General features: G+C 37.9%; 1 protein-coding gene across 2 annotated transcripts in view; it reads right to left on the bottom strand.

The window, feature by feature from the left end:
• The window catches only part of CHMP3 (charged multivesicular body protein 3), a 70,343-nt gene that overhangs the window by 26,633 nt on the left and 23,592 nt on the right, over nucleotides 1–20,118 (bottom strand). Inside the window, exon 2 of one of the 2 annotated variants that reach the window (XM_033175375.1) lies at nucleotides 17,949–18,009. The exons of the other annotated variant lie outside the window; for it this stretch is intronic. Within the exon in view, the coding sequence (XP_033031266.1) occupies nucleotides 17,949–18,009 (61 nt within the window). The remainder of the gene's footprint in view (nucleotides 1–17,948; nucleotides 18,010–20,118) is intronic. 2 annotated transcript variants of the gene reach the window in all.

A 20,118-nucleotide genomic window follows, 5' to 3' on the forward strand; every position in this document is an offset into this window, starting at 1 on the left:
CAACTTAAGGAAAGCCTGAACATATTATAAGTCTCATACCAGCATCAGCTAAAGGTAAGATATGTCTTTATTATATGCTTTATGATCATTAGTGTTTTCTCCAATTTTTAAACTGTGGCAAAATACATAAAATATACCATCTTAACCATTTTTAGGTGTACAATCAGTGGAATAAAGTAACATTCACATTGTTGTGCAACCATCACCTCCACCCAGAACTTTTTTCTTTTTTTTGAGATGGAGTTTCACTCGTTGCCCATGCTGGAGTGCAACAGTGCGGTCTCAGCTCACTGCAACTTCCATCCCCTGGGTTTCAAGTGATTCTGCCTCAGCCTTCCAAGTAACTGGGATTACAGGCACCCACCACGATGCCCAGCTAATTTTTGTATTTTTAGCAGAGATGGGGTTTCACCATGTTGGCCAGGCTGGTATCGAACTGCTGACCTCAGGTGATCCGCCTGCTTTGGCTTCCCAGAGTGCTGAAATTACAGGCATGAACCACCGCGCCCGGCCCAGAACTTTTTTCAACTTTCCCAAAACTAAAATTCTGCACCCACTGAACAGTAACTCTCTATTTCCCCTTTCCCCTAACTCCTGGCATCCACCGTTCTATTTTCTGTCTTTAAGAATTTTACGGCCGGGCGCGGTGGCTCAAGCCTGTAATCCCAGCACTTTGGGAGGCCGAGACGGGCGGATCACGAGGTCAGGAGATCGAGACCATCCTGGCTAACACAGTGAAACCCCGTCTCTACTAAAAATACAAAAACTAGCCGGGCGAGGTGGCGGGCGCCTGTAGTCCCAGCTACTCGGGAGGCTGAGGCAGGAGAATGGCATAAACCCGGGAGGCGGAGCTTGCAGTGAGCTGAGATCCGGCCACTGCACTCCAGTCCGGGCGACAGAGCGAGACTCCGCCTCAAAAAAAAAAAAAAAAAAAAAAAAAAAAAAAAGAATTTTACTACCCTTGTTACTTCCTTTAAGTGGAATATTTTTCCTTTTCTGACTGGCTTATTTCACTAAGCATAATATTTTCAAGGTTCATCCATGCTGTAGCATACGTCAGAACTTTCTTTTTAAGGCTCAATAATATTCTATTGTATGTATATACGACATTTTACTTAACCATTCATCTGTCAATGGACACTTGGGTTACTTCCAATTTTTAGCTATTCTGAAGAACATGAATGTACAAACATGTCTTTGAGACTCTGATTTCTTTTGTGCATATGCCTAAAAGTACAACTGTTAGGTTACATGGTAATTCTATTTTTAATTTTTTGAGGAACAGCTGCACTTTTTAATTTTATTTAATTTTATTTATTTTTATTATACTTTAAGTTCTAGGGTACATGTGCATAACGTGCAGGTTTGTTACATATGTATACTTGTGCCATGTTGGTGTGCTGCACCCATCAACTCGTCAGCACTCATCAATTCATCACTTATATCATGTATAACTCCCCGATGCAATCCCTCCCCCCTCTCCCCTCCCCATGATAGGCCCCAGTGTGTGATGGTCCCCTTCCCGAGTCCAGGTGATCTCATTGTTCAGTTCCCACCTATGAGTGAGAACATGCGGTGTCTGGTTTTCTCTTCTTGTGATAGTTTGCTAAGAATGATGGCTTCCAGCTGCATCCATGTCCCTACAAAGGATGCAAACTCATCCTTTTTTATGGCTGCATAGTATTCCATGGTGTATATGTGCCACATTTTCTTAATCCAGTCTGTCACAGATGGACATTTGGGTTGATTCCAAGTCTTCGCTATTGTGAATAGTGCCGCAATAAACACACGGGTGCATGTGTCTTTGTAGTAGAATAATTTATAATCCTTTGGGTATATACCCAGTAGTGGGATGGCTGGGTCATATGGTACATCTAGTTCTAGATCCTTGGGGAATTACCATACTGTTTTCCATAATGGTTGAACTAGTTTACAATCCCACCACAGTGTAAAAGTGCTCCTATTTCTCCACATCCTCTCCAACACCTGTTGTTTCCTGATTTTTTAATGATTGCCATTCTAACTGGTGTGAGATGGTATCTCATTGTGGTTTTGATTTGCATTTCTCTGATGGCCAGTGATGATGAGCATTTTTTCATGTGTCTGTTGGCTGTATGAATGTCTTCTTTTGAGAAATGTCTGTTCATATCCTTTGCCCACTTTTTGATGGGGTGGTTTGTTTTTTTCTTGTATATTTGTTTGAGTTCTTTGTAGATTCTGGATATTAGCCCTTTGTCAGACGAGCAGATTGCAAAAATGTTCTCCCATTCTGTAGGTTGCCTGTTCACTCTGATGGTAGTTTCTTTTGCTGTGCAGAAGCTCTTTAGTTTAATTAGATCCCATTTGTCAATTTTGGCTTTTGCTGCCGTTGCTTTTGGTGTTTTAGACATGAAGTCCTTGCCCATGCCTATGTCCTAGATTTTCTTCTAGGGTTTTTATGGTATTAGGTCCAACATTTAAGTCTCTAATCCATCTTGAATTAATCTTTGCATAAGGAGTAAGGAAAGGATCCAGTTTCAGCTTTCTACTTATGGCTAGCCAATTTTCCCAGCGCCATTTATTAAATAGGGAATCCTTTCCCCATTTCTTCTTTCTCTCAGGTTTGTCAAAGATCAGATGGCTGTAGATGTGTGGTATTATTTCTGAGGACTCTGTTCTGTTCCATTGGTCTATATTTCTGTTTTGGTACCAGTACCATCCTGTTTCAGTTCCTGTAGCCTTGTAGCATAGTTTGAAGTTAGGTAGCGTGATGCCTCCAGCTTTGTCCTTTTGACTTAGGATTGTCTTGGCAATGAGGGCTCTTTTTTGGTTCCATATGAACTTTAAAGCAGTTTTTTCCAATTCTGTGAAGAAACTCATTGGTAGCTTGATGGGGATGGCATTGAATCTATAAATAACCTTGGGCAGTATGGCCATTTTCACGATAGTGATTCTTCCTATCCATGAGCATGGTATGTTCTTCCATTTGTTTGTGTCCTCTTTGATTTCACTGAGCAGTGGTTTGTAGTTCTCCTTGAAGAGGTCCTTTACATCACTTGTAAGTTGGATTCCTAGGTATTTTATTCTCTTTGAAGCAATTGTGAATGGAAGTTCATTCCTGATTTGGCTCTCTGCTTGTCTGTTACTGGTGTATAAGAATGCTTGTGATTTTTGCACATTAATTTTGTATCCTGAGACTTTGCTGAAGTTGCTTATCAGCTTAAGGAGATTTTGGGCTGAGACAGTGGGGTTTTCTAAATATACAATCATGTCATCTGCAAACAGGGACAATTTGACTTCTTCTTTTCCTAACTGGATACCCTTTATTTCTTTCTCTTGCCTGATTGCCCTAGCCAGAACTTCCAACACTATGTTGAATAGGAGTGGTGAGAGAGGGCATCCCTGTCTTGTGCCAGTTTTCAAAGGGAATTTTTCCAGTCTTTGCCCATTCATTATGATATTAGCTGTGGGTTTGTCATAAATAGCTCTTATTATTTTGAGATATGTTCCATCAACACCGAATATATTGAGCATTTTTAGCATGAAGGGCTGTTGAATTTTGTCAAAAGCCTTTTCTGCATCTATTGAGATAATCATGTGGTTCTTGACTTTGGTTCTGTTTATATGCTGGATTACATTTATTGATTTGCGAATGTTGAACCAGCCTTGCATCCCAGGGAAAAAGCCCACTTGATCATGGTGGATAAGCTTTTTGATGTGCTGCTGAATCCGGTTTGCCAGTATTTTATTGAGAATTTTTGCATCGATGTTCATCAGGGATATTGGTCTAAAATTCTCTTTTTTTGTTGTGTCTCGGCCAGGCTTTGGTATCAGGATGATGTTGGCCTCATAAAAAGAGTTAGGGAGGATTCCCTCTTTTTCTATTGATTGCAATAGTTTCAGAAGGAATGGTACCAGCTCCTCCTTGTACCTCTAGCAGAATTCAGCTGTGAATCCATCTGGTCCTGGACTTTTTTTGGTGGGTAGGCTATTAATTTTTGCCTCAATTTCAGAGCCTGCTATTGGTCTATTCAGGGATTCAACTTCTTCCTGGTTTAGTCTTGGGAGAGTGTAAGTGTCCAGGAAATTATCCATTTCTTCTAGATTTTCTAGTTGATTTGCGTAGAGGTGTTTATAGTATTCTCTGATGGTAGTTTGTATTTCTGTGGGGTCGGTGGTCATATCCCCTTTATCATTTTTTATTGCGTCTATTTGATTCCTCCCTCTTTTCTTCTTTATTAGTCTTGCTAGTGGTCTGTCAATTTTGTTGATCTTTTCAAAAAACCAACTCCTGGATTCATTGATTTTTTGGAGGGTTTTTTGTGTCTCTATCTCCTTCAGTTCTGCTCTGATCTTAGTTATTTCTTGCCTTCTGCTAGCTTTTGAATGTGTTTGCTCTTGCCTCTCTAGTTCTTTTAATTGCGATGTTAGAGTGTCAATTTTAGATCTTTCCTGCTTTCTCTTGTGGCATTTAGTGCTATAAATTTCCCTCTACACACTGCTTTAAATGTGTCCCAGAGATTCTGGTATGTTGTATCTTTGTTCTCATTGGTTTCAAAGAACATCTTTATTTCTGCTTTCATTTCGTTATGTACCCAGTAGTCATTCAGGAGCAGGTTGTTCAGTTTCCATGTAGTTGAGTGGTTTTGATTGAGTTTCTTTGTCCTGAGTTCTAGTTTGATTGCACTGTGGTCTGAGAGACAGTTTGTTATAATTTCTGTTCTTTGACATTTGCTGAGGGGTGCTTTACTTCCAAGTATGTGGTCAATTTTGGAATAAGTGCGATGTGGTGCTGAGAAGAATGTATATTCTGTTGATTTGGGGTGGAGAGTTCTATAGATGTCTATTAGGTCCGCTTGGTGCAGAGATGAGTTCAATTCCTGGATATCCTTGTTAACTTTCTGTCTCGTTGATCTGTCTAATGTTGACAGTGGAGTGTTGAAGTCTCCCATTATTATTGTATGGGAGTCTAAGTGTCTTTGTAAGTCTCTAAGGACTTGCTTTATGAATCTGGGTGCTCCTGTATTGGGTGCATATATATTTAGGATAGTTAGCTCTTCCTGTTGAATTGATCCCTTTATCATTATGTAATGGCCTTGTCTCTTTTGATCTTTGATGGTTTAAAGTCTGTTTTATCAGAGTCTAGGATTGCAACCCCTGCTTTTTTTTGTTCTCCATTTGCTTGGTAGATCTTCCTCCATCCCTTTATTTTGAGCCTATGTATGTCTCTGCATGTGAGATGGGTCTCCTGAATACAGCAGACTGATGGGTCCTGACTCTTTATCCAGTTTGCCAGTCTGTGTCTTTTAATTGGAGCATTTAGTCCATTAACATTTAAGGTTAATATTGTTATGTGTGAACTTGATCCTGCCATTATGATATTAACTGGTTATTTTGCTCGTTAGTTGATGCAGTTTCTTCCTAGCCTCGATGGTCTTTACATTTTGGCATGTTTTTGCAATGGCTGGTACCGGTTGTTCCTTTCCATGTTTAGTGCTTCCTTCAGGGTCTCTTGTAAAGCAGGCCTGGTGGTGAGAAAATGTCTAAGCATTTGCTTATCTGTAAAGGATTTTATTTCTCCTTCACTGATGAAACTTAGTTTGGCTGGATATGAAATTCTGGGTTTAAAATTCTTTTCTTTAAGAACGTTGAATACTGGCCCCCACTGTCTTCTGGCTTGTAGAGTTTCTGGCGAGAGATCTGCTGTTAGTCTGATGGGCTTCCCTTTGTGGGTAACCCGACCTTTCTCTCTGGCTGCCCTTAAGATTTTTTCCTTCATTTCAACTTTGGTGAATCTGACAATTATGTGTCTTGGAGTTGCTCTTCTGGAGGAGTATCTTTGTGGCGTTCTCTGTATTTCCTGAATTTGAATGTTGGCCTGCCCTACTAGGTTGGGGAAGTTCTCCTGGATGATATCCTGAAGAGTGTTTTCCAACTTGGTTCCATTTTCCCCCTCACTTTCAGGCACCCCAATCAGACGTAGATTTGGTCTTTTTACATAATCCCATACTTCTTGCAGGCTTTGTTCATTTCTTTTTCTTCTTTTTTCTTTTGGTTTCTCTTCTCCCTTCATTTGATTCATTTGATCCTCAATCGCTGATACTCTTTCTTCCAGTTGATCGAGTCAGTTACTGAAGCTTGTGCATTTGTCACGTATTTCTCGTGTCATGGTTTTCATCTCTGTCATTTCGTTTATGATCTTCTCTGCATTAATTAGTCTAGCTGTCAATTCTTCCACTCTTTTTTCAAGATTTTTAGTTTCTTTGTGCTGGGTACGTAATTCCTCCTTTAGCTCTGAGAAGTTTGATGGACTGAAGCCTTCTTCTCTCATCTCGTCAAAGTCATTCTCTGACCAGCTTTGATCCGTTGCTGGCGATGGGCTGCGCTCCTTTGCAGGGGGAGATGCACTCTTATTTTTTGATTTTCCAGCTTTTCTGCCCTGCTTTTCCCCCATCTTTGTGGTTTTATCTGCCTCTGGTCTTTGATGAGGGTGATGTACTGATGGAGTTTTGGTATAGGTGTCCTTCCTGTTTGATAGTTTTCCTTCTGACAGTCAGGACCCTCAGCTATAGGTCTGTTGGAGATTGCTTAAGGTCCACTCCAGACCCTGTTTGCCTGGGTATCAGCAGCACAGATTGCAGAAGATAGAATATTGCTGAACAGCGAGTGTACCTGTCTGATTCTTACTTTGGAAGCTTCCTCTCAGGGGTGTACTCCACCCTGTGAGGTGTGGGGTGTCAGACTGCCCCTAGTGGGGGATGTCTCCCAGTTAGGCTACTCAGGGGTCAGGGACCCACTTGAGCAGGCAGTCTGTCCGTTCTCAGATCTCAACCTCCGTGTTGGGAGATCCACTGCTCTCTTCAAAGCTGTCAGTCGTTCGCATCTGCACAGGCCTCTGCTGCTTCCCCTGTTGTTTTTTAGCTGTGCCCTGTCCCCAGAGGTGGAGTCTACAGAGACAGGCAGGTTTCCTAGAGCTGCTGTGAGCTCCACCCAATCCGAGCTTCCCAGCAGCTTTACCTACTTAAGCCTCAGCAATGGCGGGCGCCCCTCCCCCAGCCTCGCTGCTGCCTTGCGGATAGATCGCCGCAGACTGCTGTGTTAGCAATGAGGGAGGCTCCGTGGGCGTGGGACCCTCCCGGCCAGGTGTGGGATATATTCTCCTAGTGTGCCCGTTTGCTCAAAGTGCAGTATTGGGGTGGGAGTTACCCGATTTCCAGGTGTTGTGTGTCTCAGTTCCCCTGGCTAGGAAAAGGGATTCCCTTCCCCCTTGCGCTTCCCAGGCGAGGCGATGCCTCGCCCTGCTTCAGCTCTCGCTGGTCAGGCTGCAGCAGCTGACCAGCACCGATTGTCCGACACTCCCTAGTGAGATGACCCCAGTACCTCAGTTGAAAATGCAGAAATCACCGGTCTTCTGTGTCGCTCGCGCTGGGAGTTGGAGACTGGAGCTGTTCCTATTCAGCCATCTTGCTCCACCCCCTCCTTTTATTCACAATGGTACATCATTGTACATTCTCACTAACGGTATACAAAGGTTCCAATTTCACTACATACTCACCAACACTTGTTATTTTCTGGGGGTTTTGTTGTTGTTTTAATAGTAGTCATTCTAATGGGTATGAGGTCATTTTGATTTGCATTTCCCCAATGATTAGTGATGTTGAGCATCTTTTCATGTGCTTACTATCTGTACAGCTTATCTGGAGAAATTCCAAAAGTCTATTGAAGTCCTTTGCCTCTTTTTGAGTCAAGTCGTTTTATTGTTGTGGCATTTTAGGTGTTGTGTGTATATTCTGAATACAATCTCTCGTCAGATAAATGATTTGCAAATGCTTTCTCCCAATCTATGAGTTGCGTTTTTACTCTGTTGGTAACATTTTCTTATTTTTTTAATATACAATTTTTCTTTTTCTTTTTTTGTAGAGATAGGGTTTTGCCACGTTGCCCAGGCTGGTCTCAAACGCCTGGGCTCAAGCAATTGACCCACCACAGCCTCTCAAAGTGCTGGAATTAGAGGCGTGAACCACTGTGCCCTCCCAGGTAATCTTTTTAAGATGCATGAAAATTTTTTATTTTCATGAAGTCCAGTTTGTCTACTCTATTTTTTGGAGATGGATCTATGTGGCTCAGGGTGTAGTGCAGTGGCTATTCACAGGCATGAGTATAGCACATTACAGCCTCATACTCCTGGCCTCAACTGATCTTCCAGCCTCAGCCTCCGAAGTAGCTGGGACTACAGTCACACATCACCATGCCCAGCAGTTTGTTCTTCATGTTGTGAAGTTTTGTCCTATGTTTTTTTCTAAGAGTTTCATAGTTTTAGCTCTTACATTTAGGTCTTTGATCCATTTTGGGTTAATTTTTGTATACATTGTTAGGTAAAAGTCCAAGTAAATCCTTTTGCATATGGATATTCAGTTTTCCCAGCACCATTTGTTCAGAACTGTCCTTTCCTCCACTGAATGGTCTTGCTACCCTTGTCAAAAATCAGTTGACAACAGGCACAGTTTTTCTGGATACCTATATTATTCCATTGGTTTATATGTCTGTCTTTATGTCAGTTTAAGTACATTGATTTTATCTCTGTAGCTTTGTAGCAACTTTTGAAACCAGGAAGAGAGTTGTCAAACTTTCTTTTTTTAAGACTATTTTGATTATTTAGGGTCTCTTAAGATTCTATAAGAATTTTAGGACAGATATCTCTATTTCTACAAAAAATGTCATTGGGATTTTGATAAGGATAGCACTATGAATGTATAAGATTGCTTTGGGTAGTACTGACATCTTAACAATATTTAATCTCCCAATCCATGAAAATGAGATATCTTTCCATTTATTTATATCTAATTTCTTTCAGTAATATTTCATCATTTTCATTTACAAGTATTTTGCCTCCTTGGTTAAGTAAATTCCTAAGTATTTGATTATTTTTGATGCTATTGAAAATGGGTTTTCTTAGTTTCCTTTTCAGATTGTCCATTGTTAATACAGAGAAATACACTTGATTTTTTTGGTGCTGATATTATATCCTGTTACTTTACTGAATTTATTAGTTCTAATAGGTCTTTTCTGAAAAATCTTTAGGGTATTACACTTATAGTATCAGCAGCAAACAGATTTTTACTTCTTCCTTTCCAATTTAGATACTTTTAACTATTTTTTTCTTGTCCAAGTTCAGTATTATGTTAAAGAGAAGTGGCAAAAGTGGGTCTCCTTGCCTTGTTCCTGATCTTAGAGGAAAAGCTTTTAGTCTTTCACCATTTACTATGATAGTCCCTGTGGTTTTTTTCATACATGGTTTTTTACTATGTTCAGGTGATTTCCTTCTATTCCTAGTTGTTTTTAGCATGAAAAGGTGCTGAATTTGGCCAAATGCCTTTTCTGCGTCAATCGAGATGATAATGTGAGTTTCTTTTCCTCTTCTTTCTGTTAATGTGATATATTACACTGATCAAATTTTGTATGTTGAATCATTCTTGCATTCCAGGATAAATCGCACTTGGCCATGATGTGTTTAATGTGTTGCTGGATTTGGTTTGCTAGTATTCTATTGAAGATTTTTGCACCAATGTTCGTAAGAGGTACTGGTCTATAGTTTTCTTGCAGCATCTTTGTCTGATATTATATCAAGACAATACTGGCATCACAGAATGAATTAGGAAGCGTTTTCTTTCAATTTCTTGAAGTTTGAGAAGCATTGGTGTTAGTTCTTAACTGTTTGATAGAATTCACCAGTGAAGTCATCAGGTCCACGGCTTTTCTGTCAAGATATTTTTGATCACTGATTCACTCTCCCTGCTAGGTATAAATCTGTTCATATTTTCTATTTCTTCATGTTCTAATCTTGGTAAGTTTTATGTTTCTAGTAATTTGTCCATCACACCTAGGTTACACAATTTATTACAATTGTCCATAGTATTCTTATAATCTTTATTTCTGTGGAATCAGTAGTAAATGTCTCCACTTTCAACTCTGATTTTAGTACTTTCAACCTTTTCTTCTTCCTTAGTCAATCTAGTTAAGGTGTATACATTTTGTTGTCTTTTTCAAGAACCAACTATGGACTTTGTTAATGCTCTATTCTTTTTCTGTTCTGTTTGTCTCTGCTTTTATCTTTATTATTTTCTTCATTCTGCTAGATTTGGGTTGAGTTTGTTCTTGTTCTATTTCCTTTAAGTTGAAAGCTAGGTTATTCACCTGAGGTTTTTTTTTTTTTTTTTTTGAGACATGGTTTCACTCCCGTCACCCAGGCTAGAGTGCAAGGTGGGTCACCATCACAACTCACTGTAACTTCTGCCTCTGGGTTCAAGCAATCTTCCCACCTCAGCCTCCCAAGTAGTTGTGACTACCCATAGACTACAGCACCTAGCTAATTTTTGCATTTTTGATAGAGACAGGTTTCACCATGTTGCCCAGGCTGGCCTCAAACTCCTGGGCTCAAGTGATCTGCCCGCTTTGGCCTCCCAAAGTGTTGGGATTAAGCCACCACACCTGGCATTCATTCTTAATGTAAGCATTTATAGCTATTAATTTTCCTCTGAGTGTTGCTTTTGCGGCACCGTCTAACTTTTGGTATGTTCTGATTTGGTTTTTACTTGTCTGTAAGTATTTTCTAATTTCCTTTGTGATTTCCTTTTTCACCCATTGGTTAAGAATGTGTTGCTTAATTTCCATACATTTGTGAATTTTCCAGTATTCTTTCTGTTACTGATTTCTAATTTCATCCTGTTGTGGTCAGAGAAGATAGCTTATATATCTTTTACATTTGACTGAGACTTAAGTCTAACATATGGTCTGTCCTAAAGAACGTCTCATGTATATGTGAGAAGAATGTGTATTTTGCTGTTGGGTAGTATTCTGTATACATCTTTAGATCTAATTGTTTTATTTCCGTTTTTGTTTGTTTGTTTGTTTTTTGAGATGGGGTCTCGCTCTGTCTCCCAGGCTGGAGTGTGGTGGCACAATCTCGGCTCAATGCAACCTCCACCTCCCAGGTTCAAGCGATTTGCCTATCTCAGCCTCTCGTACCTGGGATTACAGGCACAAACCATGACACCCAGCTAATTTTTGTATTTTTAGTAGAGACGGGGTTTTGCCATGTTGGCCAGGCTGGTCTCAAACTCCTGATATCAGGTGATCCACCTGCCTCAGCCTCCCAAAGTGCTAGGATTACAGGTGTTAGCCACTGTGCTCTGCCTTCATTCTTCAGGACCCCGTTTTCCTACCTAATTCCTATCTAGTTAATAGACCCATTGTTGACAGTGGGGTATTGTCTAACTATTACGGAAGAACTATTTCTCTAATTCTGTCCACTTTTGCTGCATATGTTTTGACAGTCTGTTATTATATACAAAAATATGTACACTTGTTTTATCTTCTTGCTGTATTTAATCTTTTATTAATATATAATATCCTTCTTTGTCTCATATAATCTTTATTTAAAGTCTGTTTTATCTGATAATAACATAGCCGTTTCTGCTGTCTTTTACTTACTATGTCCATAAAATATCTTTTTCCATCCTTTTGCTTTCAATCTATTTGCATTTTTGGGTTAAAGTCTTACTCTTGTAGACAGCATATATGTTTTTAAATATAAGATTATGTTTTGTAAAATCCATTCTGCCAATGTCTGTTATTTGATTGGAGACTTTAAATCCATTTACATTCAAAGTAATTACTGTGGGCTGGGCACAGTAGTTCATGCCTGTAATCCTAGCACTTTGGGAGGCCAAGGCAGGATTGCTTGAGTCCAGGAGTTCCAGACTGGCCTAGGCAACATGATGAAACCCTATCTCTACAAAAAATACAAAAACTAGCTGGTGCAGTGGCATGCATCTATAGTCCCAGGTACTTGGCAGGCTGAGATGGGAGGATTGCTACAGTCCAGGAGGTCGAGGCTGCTGTGAGCTGTGTCATGCCACTGCACTCCAGCCTGGGTGACAGAGCAAGACCCTATCTCAAAAAAAAAAAAAAAAAAGGAATTCTTGATAAGGACAAATTTTCTTCTGCCAACCTGTCATTTATTTTCTGTATGTCATAGCTATTTTGTCTCTTATTTCCTGCATTAATGTTTTCTTGTGTATTTACTTGATTTTTTTTATAATGAAATGTTTTAATTCCCTTCCTATTTCCTTTTATATCGCCATTTTCTTTGTGGATACCACAGGGATTACACTTAACATCCTAAACTTATAACACTCTAATGTGAATTTGCATGAGCTTCTTTGTTTTTGAGTCTCACTTTATCACTCAGGCTAGAGTGCAGTGGTATCAAGATCTCAGCTCACTGCAAACTCCGTCCCCTGGGTTCAAGCGACTGAACCCACTACTTTCTGGCCTCTAATGTTTCAGATGAGAAATATTCTAAAATCTTATGAGGATCCTTTGTATGTGACAAGATGTTTCTCTCTTGCTCCTTTTAAGATTTTCTCATTGTCTATGGCTTTCTACAGTTTGATTATAATGTGTCTTTCTTGGCAAGATCTCACTTGAGTTTATCCTACCTGGAGTTCACTGAACTTCTTGGATGTTTATATTCATATCTTTCATCAAATCTAGGAAGTTTTCAGCCATTTCTTCAAATACTCTTTCTGCACCTTTCTCTCTCTTTTCTCCTAAAATTTCCACAATGCATGTTGGTCTACTTGATGATGTCTGACAGGTTTCTTAGGCTCTGTCCATTTCTTTTTTCTTTTCTTTTTTATAGACAGAGTCTTGCTCTGTTGCCCAGGCTGGAGTGCAGTGGCATGATCATGGCTTACTGCAGCCTCAAGCTCCTGGACTCAAGTGATCCTGCCTCAACCTCCTGGGTAGGTAGGACTACAGGCATATACCACCACACGTAGCTAATTTTTGTTTTTATTTTTTGCAGAGATGAGGTTTTGCCATGTTGCCCAGGCTTGTCTCAAACTCCCAGCCTCAAGCAACACACCTGCCTCAGCCTCCCAAAGCGTTAGGATTATGCAGCCAGTCTCAGTTTTTTCTTCTGTTCCTCAGACTTCATATTTTCAATTGTTCTATTTTGAAGTCTGCTGATTATTTTACCTGCTCAAATATGCTTTTGAATCATTCAAGTAAGGTTTTCACTTCAGTTATTACACTTTTCAGCTCCAGAATTTTGGTGTTTCTTTTCTTGTTTTCTATCTTTCCATTGATATTTCCATTTTGTTCCCATTTTTTTTTAACTTAATCCACCTCTTCCTTTAGTTCTTTGCACATCTGTAAGATACGTGCTTTAAGTCTTTGTTTAGAAAATCTACCATCTAGTCTTTCTCAGCAACAGTTTCTAGTGACTTATTTTTCCCTGCTTTGAGGAGGCCATATTTTCCTGTTTCTTTGATTTTACTGAATGTTTGAATCTTCTAATGTGATAACTCTGGAGATCAGATGCTGCCTCTTCCCCAGGGCTCGTCAGGTTTAGTTTTGTTTTCTAAAATTGGCATAGGGTTTCTGTGGTAAAGATCAGCACAAGGTATAAACTCAAGGTCTTCTGAGCTATTTTATGAGCCTGTACCATTCCCTGGGCAAGCACAGTGACTTCCATATTCCCTCATATATACAGCTACTTTTGAGTAGCCTAGCTCTTGATGACAGAAATGTAAAATGGCCATGGAAAACAGTAAATGGTTCCCCCTAAAATTAAAAATACTATTATTATTTGATCCAGTAATGATTTCGTTTATGTATGCAAAAGTACTGAAAAGAATTGGAAGCAAAACAGATATCTGTACATCCATCTTCATAGCAGCATTATTCACAATAGCCAAAAGGTAGAAACAATCTAAATGTCCATCAGCAGATGAGTGTATAAATAAAATATGGTATATACAGACAACAGAATATTACTCAGCCTTAAAAAGGAATGAATATCTGATACCTGCTACAACATGGATGAATCTTAAAACTATTATGGTAAGTGAAATAAGCCAGACACAAAGACAAATATTTGATTCTACCTATATGAGGTACTTAGAATAGTCAAATACTTAGATACAGAAAGTAGAATAGTGGTTACTAGGGGCTGGGGGTAGGGAGAAATAGGAAGTTATTGTTTAATAGGTACAGAGTTTCAGTATGGATGAGGAAAAAGATCTGGAGATGGATAGTGATGATGGTTGCACAACATTATGAATGCACTTACTGCCACTGAACTGTACACTTAAAAATGGTTACAATGGTCAGCTTTATTTTATGTAAATTTTACAATAAAAACAAAAATCAGCAGCAAGACTAGTATGACTCACTTACAAACAAACGTTTGGGTATAAATACAAAAACAGAGAGAAATATATCTGGAAAAGGATGATCATAAAAAGTATTTGTGGTGGTTATCTCTAAGTGGTCGAACTTCAGAGTGATTTTAACTTTCTTCTTTCTACTTTTCTGAATTTTCACATGTGTATATTTCACCTTTATAGTCATGAGTACTCACCCAAGCTATTTTCATTTGAGGCGCGGATGAAATGAATTACCTAAATTCATTCCAATTATTGCCTATAATGAGTGTTCAAAATGTGTTACATTTGACTGAAAGCTAAACATGTGGACTACCATAAATCTTCCATGAGAAGCTGAGAACACCCTATAGTTACATTTTGCTTTAAGTTACTATTATTTTTCTTTAACTTGTTATTTAAGTATAACATATATAGAGAAAAGTAAACATAACTGTACAGCTATATACATTTTCACAAATTAAACATGCTCATGTAACCAGGACCAAGATCAAGAAACAGAGTATCACCAATATGCCACAAGGCCCCCTTATGTCACCTTTAATCCACCATTCCCCCCCAATAAGCATAGCCAATAGCTTGACTTCTGAGAACATAAATTCATTTTGCAGTTGCTCATTTTTATACTAGTATTTCTTTTTAAATCCATTCACCTTGACTGCTAGTATAAAACCAAATGAAAGATCCTGATAGTGTTTCTATGATAAACCTTCATATGCTTAGCAATCACATTACTTCAGAGTCACACTTTATCAAAGTGCCCCATCCCCCTTTTTGGTATCAACATCAAGTAGTGAAGTCTCTACTGTATGCCAGGTACTGCCCTAAACATTTTACATATGTAAACTGTCACAACAATTCTATGAGATTCAAAGAATTTTATATAAGGACAGGTGATATCAGAGTTTAAACCTGGTAATGTTAAGACTCCAAAATCCATGATCTTTTTCTGATATCATGTTAGAGTTAGTAAATTAATAAATTACTATTAATGACAAATAATAGGAAACATACATGAAAGATATTGGGCTTGAAGATCGTCATTTAAAAGGCAAAATGAGCTATGGATATGAGAAGAAATACAGTGAGCATAGCACAAAAAAGGAATATGCGATGCTGTGAGACACTAATGAAACTTATGAGGTTTCTAACATTTATTTTTGACACAAATCAATTATTGTAATTGCCATACATTTTTACCTCTACATGTTACAAGCCCCACAATACATTATTATTTTTACTTTCAAGAGTCAGTAAGTTAAAAACATTCTTAAGAGGAAAAAATAATTTATATTTACTTACATATTTACCATTTCCAGCATACTTTATTCCTTCACATAAATCCAAGTTTGTATCTGGTATGATTTTTCTTCAGCCTACAACCTCTTTTAACTTTATTTTATTGGCAACAAATTCTTTCTGGCTTTTGTTTGAAATTATCTTTATTTCACCTTCACTTATAAATGTTATTTTCATTGGACTTAAGTCTAGGATAAAATGGGGTTGTTTTGTTGGATTTTTCTCACCATATGAAAGATATTCTAGTTTGCATTGTTTCTGATAAGAATTTAAAATTCATTCTTATCACTGTTTATTGGACCTAAATTTGTCTATTTTGGGGGGTTATCTTTTTGGTTTTCAGTAATTTGATTATGCTTTGCCTTTGTATGGTTTTGTGTTTATTCGATTTGGAGATGAGTTCCTTGGATCTGCAAGCTTAACAGCTTTCATCCTGTTTGAAAAACATTCAGTTACTATTTCATATGATCCCTTCCTGACCCCTCTCCTCCTGAGACTCAAATTACACACATTAGCTCACTTGATATTAAAAGCTCTGTGTTTTTTTTCTTTTTTCTGTCTGTACTACAGTTTGGATAATTTGTATTACAGGTTGAATATCCCTTATCCAAAATGCTTGGAAACCAAATGTCTTTCAGGCTTTAGATTTTGGAAGGTTTGCATCATACCAGTTGTATATCCCTAATCAGAAAATCCGAAATCCAAAATCTGAAATATTTGGGTTGCTGATAGGACACTCCAGGGAAATGCTCATTTGAACATTTTAGATTTTGTGTCTCTTCAATTTCACTTATCTCATTTTCTGTAGTGTCTATTCTGCTGTTAAATACCATTTAGTGAGCCTTCATTTAATTTCACTTCATTTCAGATCTTTCACCTCTAGAAATTCCATTTTGTTATTTTCTGTATTTTGTATTTATCTCCTCATTATGTATACATTATCCTTTAATCTCAACATATTTATAACAGCTGCTTAAAAATCCTTGACTGTGAATTCAATCATCTGTTTTTTGTGTGGGGGTTTTGGATTTTTGTTTTTTTAAAAAAATCTATTTCTATTACCTGGCTTTTCTCCTGATTTGGGGTCACATTTTCCTGCTTCTTCATAATAGCATCTCATTGGAAGCTGGCCACTGTGTATGTTTCATTGTTGGGTGTCTGAATTTTGTAGTCTTCCCTTAAAGAGTGTTAATCTTTACTTTGGCAGGCAAATTACCTGCAAATCAGCCTTCAAGTCTTTTAAGTCTTGTTGGTTAGTTGGTATGGGCTTGTGGTAGCCTTTTTTCTAGGACTACCTACCTGATCCTTATTATTAAGGTGTGACTCTTCTGAGGTCTCTACTGAACATCCCAGAGGTTCAACAAAGTCTCTTTTCTGTGTCTGATCAGAACTCAACCACTTCTCAATCCTTTATTAGCTCTAGGAATTATTCACCTTACAGCTTCCTGGTAGTTGTTCTGTTCCTAGTAATTGTTATTTGCCCAGTCTCTCAAAATTTCACTCTAAGCATGCACAGCTTAGTATTCAGTCAAAGACTCCAATGGATCCTATGGAGACATTTGAAGTTCTTTCTCTGAGTATTTCCCTTCTCTCTGATACTCTGCCCCACAAATTCCAGCCACTCTCTGAACCCTTATCTCTATTCTCAACCCAGTGAAACCACTATGCTCTGCTTGGAATGTCTTTCCATGGGCTATAATCCAGAAAGTATCTCCAAGCAGAATGACAGGGTCATATTAAGGCTCTCTGTCTTTGTTTCTATTCTCTCAGTGATCACAACCCTGTACTGCCAGCTGTCCAATGTTTGAAAACAGCTGTTTCACAGATTTTTGTCCAGTTTTTTTTCTCTCTTGCTTTGTCCAAATTTTTATTTACAATGAGAATGCAAGTTGAAAAGCAATTACTCCTTCATGGCTGGGAGTGGAATTTCCCTCTCCAGTTCTTTTTAAAGAAAGTGATACTGGGATACCTTTATGATATTAACTCTTCTCCAATCACGAGAGTGTTAAAAACCTTAAAAGTTTTAAATATTACCATCCCTTTGTAAGTCACCTTAAATGGTACTAAACAAAAAAAAAATCAACTTTATTTATAAACATACTGTCCTCAATTTACAGTCATGCTAAGATAAACAGAGCAGTGACAATGGAATTGTATCCCTTACTTATATATAATTTATTTAATTTGAATTCCATAAAAGACAATTCTTTATAAGTAGCAAGAGGTTTCTTTTGCTCTTCCAAAACATAAAGTTTCTTCTAACTCATGATCTTTTTTTTAATACTCATTACAGAATTAAAAAGCAAAATAAGTCAGACAGCTATAAGTAACTGATATAGGAATAAACTATGTCTTATGATATATAAATGCAGTTTATTTTTATGAACTGAAGCAAAATATACCAAGAAGGTAAAAAATAGAAGACATAAAATAACTTACCCCTTATTTGCCTGTCCACAACTCTCATTTCCTTTCTTATCTTCAATGACCACTCATTGACCTGGGAAAATTTTTAGAAAAGCAATGAGAAGAAAAGCTGAAACTCCTAACTCAATCTAATTTGAGAATTTTGTATTAGCTCCACATTTATTCCAGATACAAAATTAAAAAAAAAAAAAAAGCCATTTTCAAAGACAGAGCTTTAGGGTCAAATTTTACTTTTTTAAAAATTTCACCTCTTTTTATTCACAGTGCACAGGAGTTTCAACTTATTCAAAGATTCATAGCTGAGAGCAGGCTGTAAGCAGCACTTTATATAAAACCTCAGAAAGAGTATGATACTCTCTAGGTACACAAAGATTTGAAGAAGTCCAAGTGCACAGTTAGCTTTAAGAGCATCAGAAAATTTTCATCTTTCACAGGTAATCATTTCAAAAACTACTCTGCCTGTATCATGAGAACTCATCTTTCCCTTTTTCCCTTTAACAATAATGCTTTTCCATTTTACAAAAGAAAAGCATTCCCCTAACCTATGTCTCTTATTACCATGGTAGTTCCCTGACAGGCAAACATTTCTGAAGCACTAAACAGAGGGTGGACTGGAAATGCTGATGGAGGTATTGTGGAAGTAGTAAATTACTCTAATGATTACCAAATTGTTATGCAAGTGAACTGTTTTCCAATTCTTCACATTTCAAAAACCCTGTAGGAAAACCTGAGTTGTGAGTCAATCATTAAAAGTCAATTTTATGCTAAATTACTATGTGCTTTTTAGTAGTACATGACTCAGAAGTTCAAAAAAATGAGTGACACTGCTATAACTAAACTCCTTCCATTACCCTTTTATTACATCAACAAGGTTTCTCAGCACTTGAGTCTAATAAATCATAAAACAGGAACAGAATTTATGCTGAACCCTTGTAGCATTCATTCATGCAGCAGTCATCCATGGACATACAGACTAAATGGCATTTTTTAAAAGTCCATACCATTAGAAGATGTATTTCCAATAAATTTCATTTTTAATGTTTAATATTGAACAAAACCTGTAAACTATTATGCAACAACAACTGTAATAATTTGTGAAAGCTGTCAGAATCAAAATGAAGTCACTAGTGTATTAAAAAATCTGACATATACAGCTGGAAAGGCTAAGAGGGTTCTCACACTTGTATACCTAGACAAAAACTATCACAAAAGACTCTGCAAAAACCACAGCCTTGCTTGCTCAGAGGCACTGCAATCTTACACAAAAAATACTTTCGCAAGGACATCTGCCCAGCAACTGCCTGTCCAACCTTGGACTGGCATCACTCTTGTTACTGATCTCTGTAGCCAAGGATAATCATTTCAATACATTTACATAACCCTCCTTTTCCCTTTAAAAATCTTTGCCTTCCTTTCCATCCTTGAATATATACATAGCTTACCATGGCAAGCACATTCCCACTGCAATGCTGTTGCCAAAGAACCATCATTTTCTTCTAGGGAACCTCTCCCTGCTTGTTATTTAGGTTGACCAACTCCACTCAGAAGAAATACTTAAGCACTTAAAACTGTATACTCATACAAGTTTTAAAAATCTAATCAGGTTTATGTACTTTTTTCAAAGTGAAATTTATATAATCATTTTAAAGTATACAATTCACTGGCATTTACTGCATTTACAATGTCATACAACCACCACCTCCCTATACCCTTTAAATAATCTCTTCCTATCCCCCCCTCCCCAGTTCCCTGGCAACCACTAATTTGCTTTCTGTCTCGATGGGATTGCTTATTCTGAATATGAAAGGAATCACACAATGTGTTAACTTTTCGTTTCTGGTTTCTTTTATTTAACGTGATGTTTTCAAGGTGCCTCCATGTTGTAGCATGTATCAGTACTGCAGTCCTTTTTATGGCTGGGTATTATTTCTTTATATGTGTATAACACAACTCGTTTATCCATTCAACTGTTAATGCATGTCTGGGTTGTTTATACCTTTTGGTTACCATTTCTACCACATCTCACCAATACCTGTTATTTTCTAATTTTTTTATGATAGCTGTCTGCTGAGTGTGAAGTGGCATCTCACTGTTTTGATTCACATTTTCTTAATGCCCAGTGAAGTTGGACATTTTTTTTTTTTCTGAGACGGAGTTTCGCTCTTTGTTGGCCAAGTTGGAG

The sequence above is a fragment of the Trachypithecus francoisi genome, unplaced genomic scaffold (assembly GCF_009764315.1).
Source record: "Trachypithecus francoisi isolate TF-2019V2 unplaced genomic scaffold, Tfra_2.0 Lachesis_group17, whole genome shotgun sequence".
NCBI classification, from domain to species: Eukaryota; Metazoa; Chordata; class Mammalia; order Primates; family Cercopithecidae; genus Trachypithecus; species Trachypithecus francoisi.